Source organism: Myodes glareolus, chromosome 24, assembly GCF_982192425.1.
Source record: "Myodes glareolus chromosome 24, mMyoGla1.1, whole genome shotgun sequence".
NCBI classification, from domain to species: domain Eukaryota; kingdom Metazoa; phylum Chordata; class Mammalia; order Rodentia; family Cricetidae; genus Myodes; species Myodes glareolus.
Window position 1 is genome coordinate 49,310,768 of NC_142049.1, and position 22,194 is coordinate 49,332,961.

General features: G+C 54.5%; 2 protein-coding genes across 9 annotated transcripts; one reads left to right on the plus strand and one right to left on the minus strand.

Moving 5' to 3' along the window:
• Window positions 1-2,599: 2,599 nt before the first annotated feature.
• On the minus strand, window positions 2,600-8,235 carry Rras (RAS related). Of its 2 annotated transcripts, none has more exons than XM_085682864.2 (6): window positions 8,050-8,235; window positions 5,844-5,931; window positions 5,662-5,764; window positions 5,469-5,577; window positions 4,846-4,964; window positions 2,600-3,860 (listed from the first exon to the last, which is right to left on the minus strand). In XM_085682864.2, the coding sequence occupies exons 1-6, from the start codon at window positions 8,200-8,202 to the stop codon at window positions 3,713-3,715; spliced, it is 720 nt and encodes a 239-aa protein (XP_085538990.1). In that variant the 5' UTR covers window positions 8,203-8,235; the 3' UTR covers window positions 2,600-3,712. The 2 variants fall into 2 exon arrangements, with proteins under 2 accessions (XP_085538990.1, XP_048294050.2); XM_048438093.3 differs by lacking the exon at window positions 2,600-3,860 and adding an exon at window positions 4,421-4,772 and having other exon boundaries at window positions 8,050-8,229.
• Scaf1 (SR-related CTD associated factor 1) lies at window positions 7,011-22,067 on the plus strand. 7 transcript variants are annotated; one of them, XM_048438079.3, is made up of 11 exons: window positions 7,011-7,144; window positions 12,462-12,575; window positions 12,781-12,838; window positions 13,290-13,387; window positions 13,661-13,761; window positions 13,973-14,088; window positions 16,281-18,941; window positions 19,387-19,469; window positions 19,687-19,905; window positions 21,402-21,530; window positions 21,656-22,067. In XM_048438079.3, exons 2-11 carry the CDS (start codon window positions 12,468-12,470, stop codon window positions 21,845-21,847), a joined length of 3,765 nt encoding a protein of 1,254 aa, XP_048294036.3. In that variant the 5' UTR covers window positions 7,011-7,144; window positions 12,462-12,467; the 3' UTR covers window positions 21,848-22,067. The 7 variants fall into 7 exon arrangements, with proteins under 7 accessions (XP_048294036.3, XP_085538987.2, XP_048294035.3 ...); XM_085682861.2 differs by lacking the exon at window positions 7,011-7,144 and adding an exon at window positions 9,965-10,066; XM_048438078.3 differs by lacking the exon at window positions 7,011-7,144 and adding an exon at window positions 10,106-10,264.
• The last annotated feature ends 127 nt before the right edge of the window (window positions 22,068-22,194 follow it).

The window sequence follows — 22,194 nt, forward strand, 5'->3', positions numbered from 1 at the left end:
GGCTGGAGTGCTCTGTCTGCGGCGGTGCGGTGGGTGGCGGTGCGGCGGCCTGGGCAGTGGGAGCAAGGGTTGCCAAAGTGGCTTTAGTGACGCCCGCTCAGGTAGACAGCCTAGGGCTAGTGTGTACGTGGCCCTGAAATTTGATGATCTCATACAAGCATGAATTTTGTTACGGTTTGTCAAAATCAACGATGTGGGGTGGGCGGGGATCTCTTCCAAGAGGGAGGAGGAGATACCTGCCAGGCTTCCTAGGGGTTGTGGCTGCAGGATCCCCCATGGAAGGCTGTGGGCTGGAGGCCTCAGTTCTTTACTGTGTGTGTCTCCACGGACCTCCTTGAGCATTTTTACAGTATGGTGGCTACGTACGTCATCTGCTGTTGCCACGGTGTCACAGACGCCCTGGGGAGCCTTGGGGCTGCAGGGACAGCTCAGGAGTTCAGAACGTAGCCGCTCTTCCAGAGGACCATGCTGGGTAGCTTTTATAGAAGACAGTTGAACTCCACTCTGTTGGTCTCCTGTGGCCCGAGCTCACCAAGTAACTGTGACTGACATTAAATTTCTAATCCTCCTGCTTCCACTTGACATGTGCCATTCCACCTGGTCAAGTTCCACTTTCTAAATACATCAGGATTTTAAATGAACTTTGCAGGTTGATTCAGGGAGAGCAGGTGTCAGGAGCTGGGTAGCAATTTTTATTACAGAATTGAGGGCCCCCTCCACAACCGCCAGATTCTGGGGGTAAGTGACCTAGAAGCACTTGGGACAGCCTAGGCTGGTGTGGAGCATTTAGTTGACTGGGAGAACAGGCCTGTACCATGGCGATGTCAGGGCCCATGCTACAGACACATTTGCTGTTCAAAGTGTCCCCGCAACCCTCCAAGAGCTTGCAGGGGTCAAGTTCAATCGATGCTGGGCATGCTGGCCTGCACATGTAGTCTCAGGAGGGAACTCCAGACCAGCCTGAAGGGGGGGCGGTCGGGTCTTGGCTGGTGGAGCAGCTGCCTAGAATCTCCTAGTGAGGGGCTGGGTGTGGTTCAGTGGTAGAGTACTAACCTAGTGTGGAGAAGGTACTGAGTTCCCCCAGCTCTGCACTGGGGTGTAGGGACGCACTAGAATGAGAATGTTAGCCCTAGAGACGGCTTTCTAGCGAGGGCTAAGAGTAGGCCTTGAGTGCCCATGAACTGTGGCTTGCAGGCCAGTAGGCAATGGCTTGTTCTAGATTATGAATTGGTCCTGCAAACAGAAGCTGGAGATCCCCCAGGGTCAGAACTATGATCCCAGCTCTGAATTCTAGAACAAAAGTTTGACCTGAAGAGACTGCCCCGCCAGAGTAGGACTGTTGTCTTTTGGTTAAAACCCCCAGCTAAGTTTGAGCCTCAGCTGTTTCTAGTTGAGGCAGGCCGATCAGTGTGTGCACGTACATCAAAAAATAGACAAGCCTGGCATGTGGGGATCCTGAGGGAGGAAGGTAGAGTGGAGGCAATCCTAGAAAACAAGATATTGCCAGAGCCTGGGAAAGGGCAGAAACCCTGCCACAGACAAACACGGGCCTAGAGAGGTGCCAGCAAGGCTGTGTGACAGCCTTTGACTCCTAGAAACTTCAGAAAGGCAGTGGCCTGAAGCCTTCCAAAAATGGCCTGGCAGTTGTCATGCACATTCTTGTGCTGCTTCTGGGGGCAAGTAGTAACCTGTCACCCTGTCACGGTCCCAGTATGCATCCTGGCCTTCCAAGAACCATGGTGTCCAGGCCAAGAGCTCCGCCTTAATGCATGGTGGGAAATAATTCCTGATCAGCTCTTTGGGGAATGTTTGCTGGGAAGCAGACCCTTGGCTGGCAAGAGCAACGTGCCCCCACACTGGGCTCCTGAGACTTGGAAGCCTTGACCCAGAGGATGAGAAGGCTGCAGCCAGCTACAGGTTCTCCAAAGGGGGAAACCCCTCCTTGGGCTGGGAGCAAACATGCTAAGGCATGTTCTTATCCTTGCCCAGTCCCAGGGCACAAAGTTGAACATGGGCCAAGGCTCCATGTAAGGGAACACCGGAAAGGGACACTGAATCAACTGTCTGATCTGGAATCCAGAGAAATGTTCATAGTCCCAGGACAGGACAGAAAGTGGTGGGTCATGGATGTTCATACAAAATAGCCAGTAGGGAGTGGACTGCTCTGGAAGGGCCAACTGTAGCCTGCATCTTCTCAGAGAAGAAGCATTAAGGCAGGCAACTTGCACAGAAATGCCAGATTGCTGCTGTTCTAGACTCTATTTGCCAGGGGCAAGGCAAGGCCACAGTGTACCTGGGATCAGGAGGCAGAACCTGCAGTAGGTATGAGGGGTTCTAGAACTAGGCCCAGAGGTGTTCAAAGCCAACGTGTTTGGTAGGTCAGTTCAGCAAGGGACAGACTGCTCGGATGGAGTGTCAGACTGTTGTGCTGGGTAAGTGTTGGTACTCAGAGGTACGGAGACAGGTGTGCTGGCTCATACCTGTAGCCCCAGCAGTTGGGGAGCGCGGGTAGGAGGATCAAGAGTTCAAAGCCAGCCTGGGTTACTTGAGACCTCTCAGTAAAGCTAAATAAATAAATGTAAAAAGAAAAAAGCCGGGCGGTGGTGGTGCACGCCTTTAATCCCAGCACTCGGGAGGCAGAGGCAGGCAGATCTCTGGGAGTTTGAGGCCAGTCTAGCCTACAAGAGTTAGTTCCAGGATAGGCTCCGGAGTAACAGAGAAACCCTGTCTCGGGGGTAAAAATAAGTGTGGGGGGATCAGATTGGGTTGGAGGTTTATCTCTGGTGCCCTCCAGGATGTCACACTGTATGGCAGGATCTAAATATATAAAGGTGGTGTTTCTTGGACCTATGCCTTTCCCCAGCTAAAAGAACTTCCTTAGCATGGAGAGTGGAGGTGGGAGTCTGACGGCAGGGTCATCTGTCTGTCTCGAACTTTCTAGAATAGCGTTTCCAGTAGGCCCTTCTGCAGCCAGAGTCTTGTACATTTGCTTTGCTGGTTACGTTTCACTACTAGTCATGAGCGATTATTGAGCTCTTGAATTTGAGGAAATTAATTCATCTATTTATTTAATTTCTGCCAAGACAGGGTTTCTCTGTGAAGCCTTGGCTATCCTGGAACTTGCTCTGTAGAATAGGCTGGCCTTGAACTCAGAGTCCCACCTGCCTCGAGTGCTAGGATCAAAGGCATGCACTACCACTGTCCAGCTGAGAAAATTAATTTTAATTTCAACAGCCATATGTAGGTTCTGGCTACCATATTGAGCAGATAATACTTTTTTTCTCCTGAGACACGGTCTTGTCATAGAGTTTAAACTGGGCTTGAATTTGTGGTCTAATTCTCCTGTCCCAGTCGTTGAAGTGTTGGAGTTACAGGCATGTACCACCCACATTGGCTTAAATTTTTAGAAATGTTACTACATTTATTGTGCGTGCGTGCGTGCGTGCGTGCATGTGTGTGTGTGTGTTTGGGTTACTATTGCTGTAATACACACCACGACCAAAAGCAAATTTATGAGGAAACAGTTTGACCAAAAAAAAAAAAAAAAAAATCCCACTTCCACATCTTTGAAGGAAGTCAGGACAGGATCCTGGAGGCAGGAGCGGATGCAGAGGCCATGGAGGAGTGTTGTTACTGGTTCGTCATCGCTTCCTCAGCCTGCTGTCTCATAAAACTGGGCCGCATCCTAGGGTGGGCTCTCTTTCCCCAGTCGTTAAGAAACGCGCCACAGCTGGGAAGAGGTGGCGTGCTCCTTTAATCCCAGCACGCAGGAGGCAAACGCAGGCAGAACTCTGAGTTCCAGGCCAGCCTTGTCTACAGCATGAGTTCCAGGACAGCCAGGACTGTTACATAGAGAAAACCTGTCTCAAAAAACAAAACAGCTGGATCTTTTGGAGGCATTTTCTCAATTAGGATTCCCTCTTCTGACTTTAGCTTGTGTCAAGTTGATATAAAACTACCCAGCACACGCTCAAGTGCCACAGCGTTCATATAAAGATAGGAGGACAATTGCAGGAGTTGGTTTTTCTTTTTCTGTTCCTCCCCTGCCCCCTCTACACACCTTATGGGTTCTGGGTTTTGAACACAGGAAGTCATGCTTGGTACCAAGCACCTTTACCTGCTCGGTCATATAGCCAAATGGCCACTCCCATTTAGGAAAATAGAAAGAGCAGAGTGTGGGGGTGTGTGCCTTCAATCCCTGCAGTTGAGGGGTAGAAGCAGGCAGATCTCTGAATTTGAGGCTACCCTGATCTACAGAGTGAGTTTCTGGACAGCCAGGGCTACACAGAGGAACCCTATCTTGGGGGAAGAAATCTGGACGGTGGATGCAGCTCAGAGGTTGGGCCCTTGCTAGAAGGAATGAGACTCAGGGTCCACCTCCAGCAACTACTGCATCCACTCAATAAAAGGCATCTCCAGCTGTAGGCAGTGATGTTTATTTTTCTGAAAGATGGGACTTATATACAGCAGTGACAAGGAGCTCCTATCCCACCAGGGGCTTGGGTGGGGAAAGGAGGTATTGACAGAAGGCACTCAGTGGCCCTGGGAGGCCAGGAAGTGAAGGTCGAGGGTGTAGTGTGTCCTGGAAAACCCAGAGGAGACTGGGGCTCAGCTAGAGCCTCAGGCCACACGAGTATGAGGCAGCTGGTCCCGGGAGAGCTTGTGCTGGCCGCCTGGGGCTAGCTGGCTACAGCAGGACGCAAGGGCAGCCCCCACCCTTCTTCCTGGGAGCACTGGGAGGGCTAGGAGGGAGTTCTTGCTCCTGGTATTTCCTGTGGGAAGCGGTAGGTAAGTATGGGCTGGAGGGTCGAGGGCCAGGAAGGCAGGAGAGGGGACTGTACTCACCGGACACTCCGGACCAGCTGCTCAAATGCCTCGTCGACATTCAGACGCAATTTGGCTGAGGCCTCAAAGTAAGCCATGTGGCGGGCAGCACTGAAAGTGGACGCTTCAGATCGGAGGACCTGGACGGAGATGGCACGGGACAAAGCAAGGAGTTGGGGTGGGGGTGGGGGGGCTGACAGAAGCAAGATGTGCTAGTTTATTACCTGAGCAGGCTCAAGGAAGAAAGACCCAACAGAAGGATGCTGGGGAGCTGAAGCTATATCTAAGTGAGACTTCAGAGAGGCAGGCAAGCAGTTAAGGGTGTTCTTAGGGAGAGGGGTGCACACTGCAGCTAGGGTGCAGTAGCAAAGGACTGTGTGATGGTCAGGGCCGACCAGCGATGGAACCCCTGCCTAGAATCCCCCAGTGAGGGCTAAGGAAGTAAGTAACTCTATGGCATAGCACTTTCTAGAATCTCCCAATGAGTCCCTGGGGGTGTGGCTCAGTGATGGATGGTTCCATTTGTGGGTCCGTCGAAGTGAAAGTTATGACAGTGAAGGGACTGGGGACCCAGAGAAGGAGAGGTTTCCCCAAGAGAGCCTCCTAGGTCCAAATGGGGCCATCAAGGAAGGGGCATCCCAAACCTGGCGCTGTGTCTCCAAATCTGCTTTGTTCCCAACCAGCACAATGGGGAAATCGTCGCGGTCCTTGACTCTGAGGATCTGAGTGAAGAGCTTGCCTACCTCATTGAAACTGCAAGAGAAGCCCGTAGTGTGAGGCCGCCTTAGGGAGGAACCTGCCCCGTGCTCAGCCAGGTCTCCCAGCACCTGCCCTCACCTCTGTCGGTCATTGATTGCAAACACCAGCAGGAAGCCGTTGCCAGCACGCATGTACTGCTCCCGCATGGCACCAAATTCCTCTTGACCTGCAGTGTCCAGGACTGCGGAGACAGGGAGAGGAATATGTGGGTCCCAGGCTGCCCTGTTACCTGCCTCCCATCTGAGCCCAGCTGTCCTTACTGTCCAGCCTCGCGGGGATGCCATCCACAGAGCAGATCTTTGTGTAGGAATCCTCAATGGTGGGGTCATAGTCAGATACGAAGTAGGACTGCGGGACAGAGAGGCCACTGTCACCAAAGCACTCTGTGACTGTGTGTGTGCATGCACGCGTGAGCCCTGTCCCTAGATCCTCCCTTCTGGCCCTCTCTGGGTCTATCTCCTTTGGTCTCTGTCCTCACTCTTTCTCTGGGTCTCAGTATTTCTCTCTCTCCCTGTCTTCTCCTGAGTCGCTGCCTATCCATCTTTTTCTCTTTGTCTCTCTCCCTCCTCCTTTCTCTGCCCCCCCCCCGCCATGTACCTGTCTCCCCCACTGCTGCCCGTGTCTCTGTCTGTCTGTCCCATCTCTTTCCCTTTCCATCCCTCTGGGTCTCTGTCCTGCCTCTCTAGCTGTTCCAATTCCATCTTTCTGGCTGCCTGTCCCCAGTCACCAAGGCCCACATGACCTCTCAGCCCGTTTTCTTCGGTATAAAGTGTCCTTGCCATAACCCCCTCGGCTGCTGCGTCACATTACGAGTCACTCTCCCTCTGAGAGTCTCAGTTTCCTCTTTTGGAGAAGGAGGATGAAAGCACTGTGCCATCTTAGTGTTTGATTTGCAGGAATTCTCTGCTCAACACTTCACACTTGCCTGGTGATAGTTGGCGATCAGCTTCTGAGAGCTCTTGTTGACCAAAGTAGCTCCCTATCTTGCCTCTCTTCCCTTCCTCCCCTATCTTTCTTCCCTCCTCCATAAGCAGACTCCAGCGTCTCCTCCCTGGGGAAAGTCTAGGTTCCAATCCTGCTTCGGAGAGGCGCCCCACCCTCAACCCGCCCCTCCCTTCCTGCCTGGGTCCTGCAGCCTTCAGTCAGGACTCCCGCCAACTCCGGGTTTGACCCTGGGTGCCAAGTGCTCAAATTTGGGCTCTTCCTTCCCTTGTAGGCTTCTCAAAGGCATAGCTGGAGGCGCCTTGCGTGTGTGTATCTACTACCCAGGAATCTCTACTGCAGCAGTAAATGGGCTCTCGCTTTCCTAGTGTTGCCTTGGGAGGGGGAAGGGGGGGCACCCGTGGGAACTGGGTGGAGGTTTCCGGGGCTGGGCTGGATTTTCAGAACTTGGCTGCTGGGGCTGAAGGTGGCTTCCTCTCTAGGACTGTTTGCTGAGGGCTGGGGCTGGAGGGGTGTAGGAGCGGAGCCTTGGAAGGATGGGGCTTGGTTCGTGTGGGGAGACAGCTCTGCGCCTTAGCAGACGCTCAAGAATAAGCACAGCTTGGGGCAATCTTGGAGGGTAGGTTTACAACGTTGTGGAGACCTAGAGGTGCATTCAAGGGTCCTAAACCTTCCAAGTATCAGGTCTTTGGAGGTTGTGAAAAACCTGAGGGTTTTGTTTGTTTTTGTTTTTGTTTTAAAGTGGAGATGACTTGGGAGCTATCCAGAGTTACTGGAGGTGAGGGGGGGGGGGTGGCAGGACATTGGAATAGAGTGGAGAATTTAGGGTGGAGAAATGGTTCGTTTTTCTTGGGGGTGATGGGCGGGAGGATGAGGGTCTGCATTTAGCAGAATAGGGTACTGCCAGATATTGGTGTTTTCCAAGGGTAGTCATGTGGTAGAATCTTCCTAAGGTCTGAGAGGAAATTTTCTTCAAGCAGGGGTTACAGGATGCCTTTCTGAGGACTGCGTAGTCCCAGTAGAGTCCTAGAACCACGATCTTGGCAAAAATTTCTAAAGTCTGGGGGAGGTCCCTGAATAGAAGGACCAGGGTTCCAGCTGTGGGAAGTCAAAAGTCCTGAGCACAGCTGCTGGGCCAGTGGCTAAGGAGTGAAGAAGCTGGGGCTCCAGACAGACAGGGTTCAGGGGTCGGGGACTCAGGGAGTGCTTAGGATCTGAATGGAGCAATTGTTAGGAATTTAGGTACTCCCAGGAGATGAGCAGGGCCAGGTCCGCTGGAACAAGGGATCTCAGGTACCTAGCTCTGGGAGGGTGATATGCCACAGGACGTATTAGGAGAAAGCTTCCCTGCATGAAGGGGGTGGAGGTCCTGGGTACCTTGAGTAGCAACCTGCAGGGATCTTTTAGGATTAGAGACCTCTCTAGAAGAGTTTCAGTGATGGTTCTGGGAAAAGTAAAAGTTTCAGGGAACCCCCAACGGACTCAAATTCCTCGGGGACACCCTCCCCGGAGAGGGCCCACTACCTGGATGAACTGGATGGTCAGCGCGCTCTTGCCCACGCCGCCGCCGCCCACGACCACCAGCTTGTGAGTCTCGCCGGGCGGGGGGTCCCTGGGTCCCGGCCCCCCGCCCCGGGGCCGCCCCCGCCCAGTCCCGGACGCCGCCCCGCTGCTCATGTCGCCACCGCTGCTGCCGCTGCCGCTACCGCCTGGGGGAGTCAGGAGAGACTAAGGGGTGGGTTATGCTAATAATACTGCATAAACATGAGCTCCTGTCTCCGGATGCTTCAGGAGGAGGCGAGGTCAGGGGAAGGGAGGAGCTATACTAATAAGGGTTGGGAAAACAAGTTTGCAAATAAGGGGAATTCCAAGAGGGGCGGGGATATGCTAATATAGATCAGTGCCCGCCGTAGCCCAGCCACGCGCTCCCTTCAGGCATTCCGCCTTTGGGAGGAGCTATGCTAATAAAGCCCCATCTTTGGGCGAAAAGTTCTTTCGGGGCGGGGATATGTAAATGATATACTCGTCGTTTATATCTAAGGACCACCCCTGAGCGCATTTCTGATAGGTGGGGTTCGTGGACTCCAGCTCAGGGCCGTATATAGGATGCTTTTAGGAAGCACAGGTCTCGAAAAAGAAGCTCCGCCTCCTTTCTGAGGTCGTTGCCAATCTCCGTGCTCCCGCGTTGGTCGAGACGCTGGACTCTTGGTCCGCCAGGGGACTCAGGCTTTCGGTTCCCCATGTCCCAGCCAAACGGAAGATAGTCTGGGAGAGGAGCTGGGGCCCTGGATGGGGACAGCAGGGTAACGGGCCAGGACGGGCTGTGAGATCACCACATTCCTAATTCATGAGCCAGCTCATCCTAGTCGGGAAGTCCGAGGCCAGAAGGGCCTACAGCCAGGATTTCTGGGGTTTGGAGAAGGCAGTTGGTGACTCAGACACCTGGTTCCTACCAGTGCATCGAGTTGGAGACGTGCATTCCCGGGTCCTAGGGAGAACAGGCCTTCAGGAGGGGCTCTTTACTACCACATTAGGTACTGAGGAAGCTGAGAACCTGAACTCTTGGAGCTCGAGGATGGAGAGTCTGGGGAACTCAGAATTCTGGGTTCGAGGGGAAGGTTGTGGAGGAGTCTAGCACTTACGTTTGTGTAAAGTATGATATCGATGCCCTGAAAGGCCTAGGGAGAGGATTGAGATTTCCGAGTCCCGGGGAGGAGGGAAATGAGTCTTCCCTCTTCTATTCTGAGTCAGAGGACTCAGATTTCGGACCTTACTGTCCTGAATAAGGACCTTCTCTTCTGTCGCCTTGCTTCTAAATTTAGTGGAGATTATTGTAAAGTCAAGGCTATCCTTGACATCTTAGTCTCAAAATAAAAAAAACAAAAAGAGGGCTATAGGTAATGCTCAATAGAATGCTTGCCTAGCATATAAGAGGGTCTAAATTCAACCTCCAGTACTCCCAAAATGAATCGTTTAAGCGGGGCATGATGACGGATCACAGTCTGCAGCAAGTTCCAGGTCAGTCTGAGCTACATAGATACCTTCTCAAAAAACCTCCTTAGGACTTGGAGAGGAAAAAAGTTAGAAGGGTCGCATATTCTGAAAGGCAGAATATGGGCGGGGTAGCGTCCAGTTCACTTCAATTCCCATGGATCTCAACAGCGGAGCGCCTTTTGTACGTCACTTCCTGATCCGCCGCCCTTTTCCCCGCGCACGCAGGGGACTGTGGGGGGCCTCACCGCGCGCTCCTACAACCCCGCCCACTTCACCTTTCACCTCTACACTGTCCCCCGCGTGAAGGAGTTGACTCGCGGACTACGTCTCCCGGCGTACAGCGCGTGCACCCCGCCTCCAGACGTCGCTTTGATTTCTGGGAAACCGAGTCCGCCCTCCATTCGGCCTGCTTTCAGGAAGTCTATTTGAGTACTTGAAATCCCAGCAACCTCCGCGGCAATTTGGCCACGCCCCTCCTCAGATCGCGAGCCCCGCCCCAGTTCGCCCCGCCCCGCGCCTGGGCCGGAGCCGCAGCCCGAGCGGCGGGGTAAGATGGCGGCGGCGGTCCGGGCCGCGGGGCTCGGGCCTAGCGGGGTGGGCGGGGCGGAGTCGGGTCGCTAGTCGTCTCCGAGTGTCGCCCGTCCGCCACCGGGCCTGGAGAGCATAACGTGGCAGCCTCGGATCCGGCAGCGGCGGCCAGAGCAGTCGCTGAGTGTGGGGCCTTCTTTGGGCCCGGGACGCGCCCGTGGGTACCAGGGGGCGTCCGTAGGGCCTGGGCCGCGCCTAGGTCAGCCCTCCAACACATTGCTGAACACGGACGTGTCTGCAGGCGCTGTAGATGGTTTTTATGTGCGACCGTAGGCTAGGGTCTGTTGAGAGGCTTTTGGGGCCATCTTGAGATCTTGGTGTGTGTCCCAGGAGTGAAGGGGTCTGCAGAACCACCTAGATCGCTGGGGTATGTCTGTTAGGGCTGGGAGTGTCTACCCGTGCCGGCCTCTGCATTCTGCTCATCTACATGGATCTGGGACAATTTACGTGGCCTGGGAACTCTCTTCAAGGACTAGGAAGTGTTAAGGGCCACCTGGAAGAAAGAGCCGTGTTCCCACTCAGGGAAAGGGAGGCAAGCATTGTGATGTGCCCAGTGGCATAAATGGGTCCCCAAGGTCTGGGAAGTGTTTGATGTGGGGTGACTCGGAGGTGGGGGGAGGGGGCAAAGGGGTGGGGCAGCTAGAAGGAACTGGAATCATCCAGGTGATTTTGATGTGATTGCAAGAATCCAAACTGTGTCTTGGAGCAAGTTCAAATGCTTTGGGGGACTAGATAAGCGTGTAGAGAATAATACAACAGAAAGTGCTGGGCATTTTACCCAGCTCAAATATACTTGCCCTTCAGAAAGTAATTTAAAGGAAAATGGCTTTAACAAAAAAAAAAAAAAAAAAAAAGAAAGAAAGAAAAAAGAGAACCGGTGTTGTCCTCGTGCTGAGGAGTTAGAATCAGTACCTGGAGAACTGAGGGTCTGTAGAGCTGTCTGGACTTATCTAGTGCAGTACTCTGCAACATGACCTTGGTAGGCAGGAGGAAATACATTGTTGGGTGAGACTCAATACATGCCAGTATATGCATTTCACTAGTATTACCCCAGTCCTGCAAACTGATGTTTCCATTTAAAACCTGGTCTTATATGAGCTATCTGTGAATCACTAAATTGCTCCCAGAACCTTGTAATTGAGGGACCACTGATCTCCTGTGGTCTGCAGAGCCTTATAATGTCTATAGTTTTGGGAATCTCCAAGTCTGCAGCCAGGTGCTTTTGATAGAGTTTCTTGTATGTGACAGTCACTGCTCTGGACAGCATTTGTGTCTCAGACAGTGCTGGGGAGTAACCCCAGAGCTGGAAACTGTTGGTACTCTGTGTAGGGAGGCCTGAATATTAGCTTGGATATGGGAGAGGTATGGATGTGGGATTTAGGGAAGAAGCTGGAACTGAGAGGCTAACTGTGGAGGCCTGGGCATAGTTTCATAGTAGGACTGGGTCCAGGGCTTAGGTCTTTTCCTTGCAGGTGCACAGCCAGGGAAGCAGGCTGAGACAAAAAAGGGGAACCTGGTCTAAGGGCTAATGATACAATTATTGCTAATGTGTATCCAGCCGTCGCATGTGCAAATGAGTGTAATAGACGCTACTATTTTGCCATTTTCAGATAAGCACACAGTTTGATTAGAGAGCCCAGAGCTTCTAGGAATTCCTGATTAGGTGTGTTCAGAGTCATAGGTTTGACAGCGGTGGGGAGGCTTACAGCTGTGAAGCCTCAAACAAGACATCCGCCAGTCTGAAGGATGCTCTTTCACCACCTGACTGGGCATCAAAGCTCAGGATTCCCGTGACAGCACCGAGGCTTTGGCCATGCTTCCACAGGACAGGCAGCTGGGTGATAGGCAAGTGTCCCGATGGGGCTGGGAGAACAGCATGCCTTTCTGAAACTTGGCGTTTTTGTTTTAAAAGCATTGTGGCGGTTGTGTAGACCATGCTTTCATAGTTGTATTTCATGCCTGTAAATAAGACTCTTTGGTTCCTCACCATGGAGGACAGTGGGTGCTGTGTGAAGCTGTGGTACTGTTCCATGTCAGCGCATTCCTCGTGGGGAAGGTGGGTCTATGAGACTGAATCTCTTAAATCAGGAGCCCTAAAGTCAGGGTTGAGTTTGCATCTCCTTGGGTCGGGGAATCTGAGTTTTGGCTAGGAGCTTTTGTGGGCAGTGGAGGGCTAGCTTACAGGAAAGGCAGCTGAAATCCAGAAGGACGAGAATGGCTCTAGTCCCTGCAGGTCAGCTTGGGACCAAGTCCCAGGTCATCAGGAGTTGGTGGAAGTGAGGGGGACTAAAGGAGGTGCACCGGAAGCCCCTGAGGGCTTGCTTTACTTCTGCTCCATTCTCCCTCAACCACAGGTGACCATGGAGGAGGAAGATGAGTCTCGAGGTAAAACAGAGGAGTCAGGAGAGGATCTAGGAGACGGTCCACCTGACAGAGATTCTGCCCTTTTTCCTTCTGCCTTTATCCTGGTAAGACAGCTGGGGGCAGTGGGGCGTGGGAGCCTATGCTCCCATTTCTTGGCATAGGGGCTGACGGTTTGGGTCCTGGAAGAAGTGGAGCCCTAAGTGGCCTTAGCCTGTGACCTGGCTGTGGGATTTTTTGAACGTTCTTCCAAACAGCAGAGGTTCTAGTCTCTTACCTAATATCCCTGATTTTTAACTCCCTCCTTTCCAGCGAGCCATTCAGCAGGCTGTGGGAAGCGCCCTGCAGGGGGACCTGCCTAATGAGAAAGGTAGGTATTCTAGTCCTTTCAGGCCTTAGTCTCCTCTGCGCGTGATCACCTCCTTCTTCCTGAGGCTTCACGAGTGCTACACTTATGTTAGGGTCAGGGTGCTGGGGGACTGGGTATGGCTGGAGGGACTGGCAGAGGCTAGCAGACCTGCCGCACAGGGGATGGCTTCAGGGCTAGTGAGAGGCTGTGAGCAGGGCAGCAGGACACTTTGGGGAGGCAGGAGACGTCTAGACCCAGGGCTGGACAGTGCTCAGAGGCCAAGCTGAGACATCCCTTTTAGTAACCCAGTGGATGTGAACTCATCCCAGATTGAGTTGAGGGAGCTCAGGGTCCTTCTCTAACTGGGAGGGGGTAGGTACTCATGCAACAAACACGATCTGGTCCCGCTCACCCAGCTCCTGTGCTCTGCAAACCTCATGTTAAGTCCCACATTACTGCAATATTTATCCAGATGGCTCTCGGTGTCGTGGCCTTCGATGGAGGCGCTGCTGCCGTAGTCCACGATCAGAGCCTCGTTCACAGGAGTCAGGGGGTGCTGACACAGCCACTGTGAGTAAGGGTTTCCATGAACCTTCATCCTGGGGCCTGCAAGACAAAGGAACTGGGCATCTATATCCTTGGGTCTGGGGTAACTCTAATGGGTAGTCATGAGAGTCTGGGGACCAGATCCCTAACTAAGCTGCTTCCAGAGACCATCAAGGGTGTCCCTTGGTGGATCCCTGAATGTCCTTGGAGCAAGTTGGTGGGTTCTTGCGAGGCTAGAACTGGGAAGGTTCTCCATGTGAGCACTAACAGAACAGAGCCCAACTTGGTCCCTTCTAGGTGTTGGACACAGCTGCAGACAGCTTTCTTGTGGGGCTGGTGAACATCCTGGATCCCCCCGATACCTGGGTCCCCAGCCGCCTGGACCTGCGACCTGGCGAGTAAGAACCTGGGCAGCTAACAGGGTGGTAGTGACACATGCTTTTTATCCCAGCACTCAGGAGGCAGAGGCAGGCGGATCTCTGTGAGTTCCAGGACAGGCTCCAGAGCCACAGAGAACCCTGTAAAGCGCCTGGGCAGCTAAAGGGGAGGGGGTGCTCTAACCTGAGAGCTGTGGCGCTGCTGGGGCTCACCATTTCTTCTGCTTTGCAGAAGTGAAGACGTGCTGGAGCTGGTGGCTGAGGTCCGCATCGGTAACAGGGACCCCATGCCTCTGCCTGTGCCCAGCCTTCTGCCCCGCCTCAGGGCCTGGAGGACAGGAAAAACAGGTATATGGGCTGCACTGTGATGGGTGGGTGGTCTTGTAGGAGTTGTGTGGAAATGAACTAGTTTCATGTATTTGTTAATGGTGCTCTGTACTTTGGGAGTCCTGCACATGTTCAGCAAGCATTCTGCCACAAAGCTAAGCCCTAGCCTCAGTTAAACTATTTGTAGTGAAGGCAGTAGGGATGGTTATGACATTAGATACAAGTTAATGCATATACTTCTAGAAAGAATGCACAGTGGGGATCATGTAGGAGCACTGAGCATACTGGATACCAGATGTCAGAGCTGACCGATAGTGTCTTTGAGTTGGGGATCCTCACCAGCTTGAGTCTGAGGGGAAAGCTCTGGCTTTGCCATTGTGATTCTGTGCTGTGGTTGTGCAGGGTAGTGTCTGCTTCCCACTATGCTCCTGGTTGGTGCCCAGCGCCCTCCGCGCACATCAGCAGCACATCAGCTCCAGTGGCACACCTAAGGCTGGGCTCTGACTCAGGCTCCACCAGGGCCTTTGTTTCTGTGCTGCTGGTGGTGTCTGAGCCCCAGCAGGTTAACCTTCCTCTGTGTGCATTTATAAGTGGGGTAGAGAGAAAGACCCTCGCTCAGGTTGGGTCTTTGGCAGCGATGAGTCCCACTGAGGCAGGTCACAGCCACTCTGTCACTTTTCTTCTTTCCATGAGGCACAGGGGACATGTGCTCCCATGGCCCCCGTAGATCTGTTCTGAAACCCGAGGGTGTGGAGCTGTGAGTGCGGCCTCGGTGTGACAGGTTAGAAGAGAGTCTGGAGCCGGGGAGGGCAGGATTAGCTGGGCCCCCAGGAGGCCCTGACCCCAGAAGCTGCAGAGGACAGAATGAACTTGCCAACAGCTTGTTTACACAGGCCAGTGTCTGGGTTTGACCCTGACTGGGATATATATGGAGCTCTGAATTAGGTTGTGATTTTATTGTTTGTTGGTTTGTTTTTCTGAGGTGGGGTCTTGCACTGTGACCCAGGCGACATGGACTTGTAGCAGTCCTGCCTTCCCCTCCCTTATGCTGGGATTACAGTTTGGGAACACCGCCATTTGTGGTTATGGTTTTTAAAAACTCTTGGAATTGGGGGTCTTTTATGTTGCTAAGGCTGTTCACAGGCTCTGGGCTCAGGCACTCCTGCTTCAGCCTCTGGGATTTAGCTCTGTGGTTTTGCACCGTTCAGAGTTCTTTTTCGGTTAGTTTTGGTTTGGTTTTGGGTTTTTCGAGATAGGGTTTCTCTGTGTCACAGCCCTGGCTGTCCTGGAACTCAGGCCATAGTCTAGGCTGACCTTGAACTCACAGAGATCCTCCTGCCTCTGCCTTCAGTGTGCTGGGATTAAAGCACACTGACTTCTTGATTTCATAGAAGGAATCCAAAGCAGACAGGTTGAGCTAGAGGCCTGTAGTCACATGACTAGAGAGTGTGACCAAGGTCTCTGTGATCCAGAGCAGACATGTTGAGCCAGAAGCCTGTGGTCACATAACTAGAGAGAGCTGTGACCTGGGTCTCTGTGAGGAACTGGCACTGTCCTCAGAGGGCCATGCTAGGTGGGGTCTTGGTTTCCATGCTTAGGTGCATCATGAGTCTAGGCCCAGCCTTTGCCTTTCTGTCACCATGGTGCAGTGGGTGTTAGGGCCAAACTAAGAAGACATGCAGAGCTTGGCCTGTGAGAAGGGGCAAGCATTCCCTCATGTCCCTGTGGGCGTGACTCTTGTTTCCTAGCCATTGGGGCCAAAAACTTGGAAGGACTCTCTTGTCTTGACAGGCCTCCAGCTCTGCCATTTCATGGTCTAAACTGCCTCCTATTCACAAAACAGATTCAACTTATATAGGAGGCAGCTGGCTCTTCTGTCCTGTGGGGACATCACTGCCATTGGTCAAGGCAGATTTTTGGCATTAGAGCCAATTTGTGGTGTGGGATATTATTAGGTGGATGCACCTTCTGGGCTCAGGTGTGGTCTCTGGGCCCATTTTCTGCTGTATTGGATGTTCTCACACATACACTGCATACCCCAGTCTCTGACTTCACTGACCAGCATCCCCTACTCCTTAATTCTATGGGATAAATAGGCCTGTTTTGCTCAAGGTCTTGGAGGGCATATAGGAAGCCTAGATTAGTGTCTGAGGAGGGTCAGGGCGGGGTCAGGGAGTTACTGACTGTGACTCTGTCTGCTCTGTCCTCTGCAGTGTCTCCACAGTCTCATGCCTCTCGGCCTGCCTGTGCCCGTCACCTCCTCACCTTGGGCACAGGGGATGGAGGGCCTGCCCCTCCGCCTGCTCCCTCCTCTGCCTCATCCTCGCCTTCCCCTTCCCCATCCTCGTCTTCCCCTTCTCCCCCTCCTCCTCCTCCGCCCCCTCCAGCTCTTCCTGCCCCCCGATTCGACATCTATGACCCCTTCCACCCCACCGATGAGGCCTACTCCCCACCGCCAGCCCCGGAGCAAAAATACGACCCTTTCGAGCCCACAGGCTCCAACCCTAGCTCATCAGCAGGGAGCCCCTCACCAGAAGAGGAAGAAGAGGAGGAAGAGGAAGAGGAGGGCCTGTCACAGAGCATCAGCCGCATCTCAGAGACCCTGGCGGGCATCTACGATGACAACAGCTTGAGCCAGGACTTCCCAGGTGATGAAAGCCCCCGCCCGGAGCCCCCGCCCCCACAGACGCCGGGAGCCCCAGGGACGCCACCTCAGGTGGACTCCACGAGGGCTGAAGGGGCCCCGCGCCGCAGGGTCTTCGTGGTGGGACCTGAGGCTGAAGCCTGTCTTGAGGGCAAAGTGTCAGTGGAAGTAGTGACAGCTGGTGGACCAGTGCTGCCACTGCCACCACTACCCCCGACTGATCCCGAGATCGAGGAAGGAGAGATTGTGCAGCCCGAGGAGGAGCCCAGGGTTGCAGTGTCACTGTTCCGAGCTGGGCGTTCTCGGCAGCCTCCTGCCTCGGTAGCCACCCTTGCTTCAGTGGCCACTCCTGCTGCGCCCCCAGCCTCTGCGCCACGTGCCCCTGAGGGCGATGATTTCCTGTCCCTGCATGCCGACTCTGATGGTGAGGGCGCACTGCAGGTAGACCTGGGTGAGCCACCCGCACCTCCCGCTGCAGACTCGCGCTGGGGTGGCCTGGACCTGCGCCGCAAAATCCTAACGCAGCGGCGTGAGCGCTACCGTCAGCGCTCTGCCTCGCCTGGCCCACCACCTGCACGCAAGAAGGCGCGACGAGAGCGACAGCGCAGTGGGGACCCAGCCCCACCTGACTCGCCAGCTTGGGATGCCAAGAAGCATCGCTCACGGGAGCGGAAGGTCAGTTCTCACACTGCTGCCCGCCGTCGCTCACGCTCACGGTCCCGTTCCCGCCGCCGGTCTCGCTCCCGCAGCGCTGACCGCAGACGTGGGGGCCACCGCTCACGCTCCCGGGAGAAGCGCAGGCGCAGAAGGCGCTCAGCATCACCACCCCCAGCAGCATCATCCTCTTCGTCCTCGAGGCGTGAGCGGCACCGCGGCAAGCGCCGTGAGGGTGGCAAGAAGAAGAAAAAGCGATCACGCTCGCGGGCGGAGAAGCGCGCTGGGGATGTGGAGAAGCTGCCTGCACCTGTGCCTCCCTCAGGCTCTGACCGTGACAGCCGGCGCCGTGGGGCTGTGCCACCCTCTATCCAGGACCTCACGGACCACGACCTGTTTGCCATCAAACGGACCATCACAGTGGGCCGCCCTGAGAAGGCTGAGCCCCGTGCACCTTCGCCAGCACCTGCTGTGTCCCCAAAGCGCGAGGTCCTGTATGACTCTGAGGGTCTGAGTGCGGATGAGCGGGGTGGCAAGAGTGACAAGGACCGGAGGCGTTCAGGGGCTGCGTCCTCGTCCTCATCCTCAAGGGAAAAAGGGTCTCGACGGAAGGCCCTTGATGGGGGGGACCGGGGCCGAGACAGGGACAGGTCATCCAAGAAGACGCGGCCACCTAAGGACTCAGCACCTGGCTCGGTGCCAATACCCAAGGCCCCGCTAAGCAGCGGCTCCTCCTCCTCCTCCTCATCCTGCTCCTCCCGAAAGGTGAAACTGCAGTCCAAGGTGGCCGTGCTCATCCGGGAGGGTGTCAGCAGTACCACGCCTGCCAAGGATTCCTCATCTTCTGGCCTGGGCTCCATCGGGGTCAAGTTCAGCCGAGACCGGGAAAGCCGCTCACCCTTCCTCAAGCCGGATGAGCGAGCTCCTGCAGAGGTGGCTAAGGTGGCCCCAGGCAGCACCAAGCCCAAAAAGACCAAGGCCAAGGCCAAAGCCGGGGCCAAGAAAGCAAAGGGGACCAAGGGAAAGACCAAGCCATCAAAGACCAGGAAGAAGGTCCGCAGTGGAGGCGGTAGCACGGCCAGTGGCGGGCCTGGCTCCCTGAAGAAGTCCAAGGCCGATAGCTGCAGCCAGGCAGCCAGTACCAAGGGGACAGAGGAGACATCATGGTCTGGGGAGGAGCGGACCACCAAGGCCCCCAGTACCCCACCACCTAAGGTAGCCCCACCTCCACCTGCACTCACCCCAGACTCACAGACTGTGGACAGCAGCTGCAAGACCCCTGAAGTCTCCTTCCTCCCAGAGGAAGCCAGTGAGGACACTGGGGTCCGAGTAGGGGCAGAGGAGGAAGAAGAAGAGGAGGAGGAAGAGGAGGAAGAGCAGCAGCCTGCAACTACCACAGCCACCAGCACCGCTGCAGCTGCCCCAAGTACTGCTCCCAGTGCGGGGTCTACAGCTGGAGACTCTGGCGCAGAGGATGGGCCAGCTGCTAGGGTCTCCCAGCTGCCCACACTACCCCCACCCATGCCCTGGAACCTGCCTGCTGGTGTGGACTGCACGACCAGTGGTGTCCTGGCCTGTGAGTCTTCTGAAGTGAGGGGAGGGAAGGGTGCTGGCTGAGAAGCGGGGAGGAACAGTGCAGGGTCGAGTCCAGTCTTGGGTGTACAGGGAGCAGATGGAACAGAAGTATGTGGTGGTTAGCACAGAATGGAGAGCTTGATCAGCATGCTGTCCTGCTACGTGGGGGATAGCTGGGGCTTGGGTGGGTCAGAGGCAGGCATTACTCTAACCATCTCCTCTTCATATCCTGGCCCTCCTAGCCTCTACACACATACCCCTTGTGTCAGAAGCATATTGGGCGTCTGTAGTGATTCTCAGTAGAGGAGATCCTTTTTTTTTCTGTTCCTAACTGAGGTTTTCTAGTCCTGGGATCAAGATAGGGAGGGACCTGGCAGCGTCAGGGTTAGATGAGGCTTGCTACCCGCCCGGATAGCGATCATCTATCTCACCTCTGTCCATTGCAGTGACTGCACTGCTGTTCAAGATGGAAGAAGCCAACCTGGCCAGCCGAGCAAAGGCCCAGGAGCTGATCCAGGCCACCAACCAGGTGGGCTCCCATGGGGAAGAGTCCCCACAGCCCCTTCTTTTGTCCATTGCCTCGGGGTAGGAGAGGAACTACAACTCCCAGCAGGCCTTAGGGCAAGGTATTGGCCGGAAGAGGAGCCTTTTGCTCTCTAACATTGGGAAATTTGAGGGAACAGAGGAGGTACAAAGCCTCCTCTTCCCTTCTACCTTCCTTGGCTCATCATACTCTCTTCTCACAGATCCTCAGCCATCGGAAGCCACCCTCCACTCTGGGGGTGACCCCAGCTCCTGTACCCACTTCTTTGGGTCTGCCCCCAGGCCCTTCCAGCTACCTGCTTCCTGGTAGCCTCCCCATAGGGGGCTGTGGCTCTACCCCTCCTACCCCCACTGGGCTGGCCCCTGCATCTGACAAGAGAGAGGGCAGCAGCAGCTCAGAGGGACGTGGGGACACTGACAAGGTGAGATGAATTTGAAGCATAAGAGGACTAGATGAATGGGGCAGGGTGCTGAGCAGTTACAACAGTAAACCACAGAGTAGAGATGCAGCTCGTATTGAGTGCTTCCCTGCAAGAAGCACAGGGTTTCATTCTCAATTCCAGATAAAAAGAACTAATGTATAAAAGAATTTAAAACATTTAGTTTGTATATGTATATATGTGTTTATAAATACCCGTTTAATGTACCTCTCAGTTGCTCCCCACTGGGAAATAGCAGGTTCTTAAAGAAAAGTCAAGCACTTAGGACTGAGTTGGTCATGTTACAGACTCAGGCCTGTAGCCCTAGCATTTGTGAAGGCTCAGAGGCAAGGGAGATGGTGATGAGGCCCTCCCTGGCTGGAGTGAGAACTGCAGGCACAAAGAGGAACAGTGGCTTTTGACTGCTACTACCTGGCCTTGGACTGCTTTCTTTAAGTCCTATCTAGATGGATTTACCTGGTCATGGCCCTGACACCACTGTCTGAAGGCACTAACCACTGCTCTGCCTCACGCTGGCTGTAGAACAGGCTTGTAGTGGAAGCAGATGGCCTCAGTTCACCTAGCCCCGGGTTTGTGAACATTCCCATGCCGTGCCAGCTAGGCTTCGAGGACTGTTCTGTGCTGTTTGTAGTCTCTTGGCAAGTGTGAGGTGTGGTGTAACATGCAGCCCCTCTTCTGTGTTACTTAAGAATCTCAGAGCTGAAACTGGGTCTCCCTGTAGCGGGGACGCAGGTGTATTGTAGTGCCTGCTCTCTCCAGGGTGCGTTTGCCTACACTCATCCTGCTGTGGGTCCAGGCCCTGTCCCACCGTCTCTGGCCTCCACACACCTGTTTTGGGAAGCAGCTCTACCTGTGGTCGTGGACACTGGGCTTTCCCAGGAAGCTCAGCCTCCCAGCATAGCTTCCCTTGATGGTGGTGTCCCATTTTCCATGAGTCACAGGATCTAGTTCCCCGGCGGTGGAAGACTGGGCCCCCTGTGATGCTGTCCACCTTAGCAGCTTGAGCCACCTGGGCTTGACCGCTCAGCCCCTCCTGTACTTCTGCCAGAGCTCAGGCAACCTGGACCAGAGCAGAGTGTGAGCAGCCAAGCTGGGTATCTCTGTTACTTAGCCTGTAAGGTCTGCTTAGGGAGAGTTGTGATCAGCTGTGTGTGGGGTACACACCGCTTGAGGCCGAGGCAAGAGATTTAAAAGCTAAGGGCAAGAATGGGCAACTTGAAGACACTACTAGAAAGCAAGCTGGGACTGGGTGGTAGAGCACCAGCAACCCCAAGCTCTCAGTTCCAGCACTGATAAAGGAAACAGTAGTGTTTGACTGTTTGTCTTCCAGCAAACTGCTGGACCTGGCTAGGTCAGGGTGGCCCAGGGTCTGGCCTAGGGTAACTGCAGAAAGGGGAGCACAGGGTAGGCCAGGGTGAGGGCACTGCAGGTCCTCCTTACTTGTTTGGTCTTTACTGTGCTTGTCTCACCCCCACCAGTATCTGAAGAAGCTGCACACACAGGAACGGGCAGTGGAAGAGGTGAAATTGGCCATCAAACCATACTACCAGAAGAAAGACATCACCAAGGAGGAGTACAAGGACATCCTGAGGAAGGCTGTCCACAAGGTGGGGCAGAGGGACTGTGGGGATGGGAACCTGGGTCCTGGAGAGGGGCATAGGGTAGGCCAAGTCATTGAGTCCAGTGAGGGTGCCCTGGGCTGGCAGGAATTCAGGTCTTCCTGGCTCTGCAGATTTGCCACAGCAAAAGCGGGGAGATCAATCCTGTCAAGGTGAGCAACCTGGTGAGGGCCTACGTTCAGCGCTACCGCTACTTCCGCAAGCATGGTCGCAAGCCGGGGGACCCCCCAGGACCCCCTCGGCCACCCAAGGAGCCAGGGCCCCCAGACAAGGGTGGCCCTGGCCTGCCCTTGCCCCCTCTCTGAGACTTCATACCCTGTTCCTGCGCCTCTGAAATTCTGGACATATTTATGGCTCCACTTCCCCACTATACCCCCCACAGTGGGATGATGGGGTCGCTGTGAGGAAGAGGAGAGCCCCCCCAACCCTGCCCCTGCCCATTATCCTGGTCCCTTAGCCTACTTCCACGGTCTCGGCCCTTCTGTCATGCCCCCTCCAATTTCATTAAAGATTTCATGAAATAGAGATGGGTGTAGTGGTGCACACTTTAGCAGGCTGATCTCAGGCTGTTCAGGGACAGCCTGGGTTTATAGAGAGATTCTGTTTTTACAAGAAAAAAAATTTTCCCCCATAAAATGCTCTTTTCAGGAGA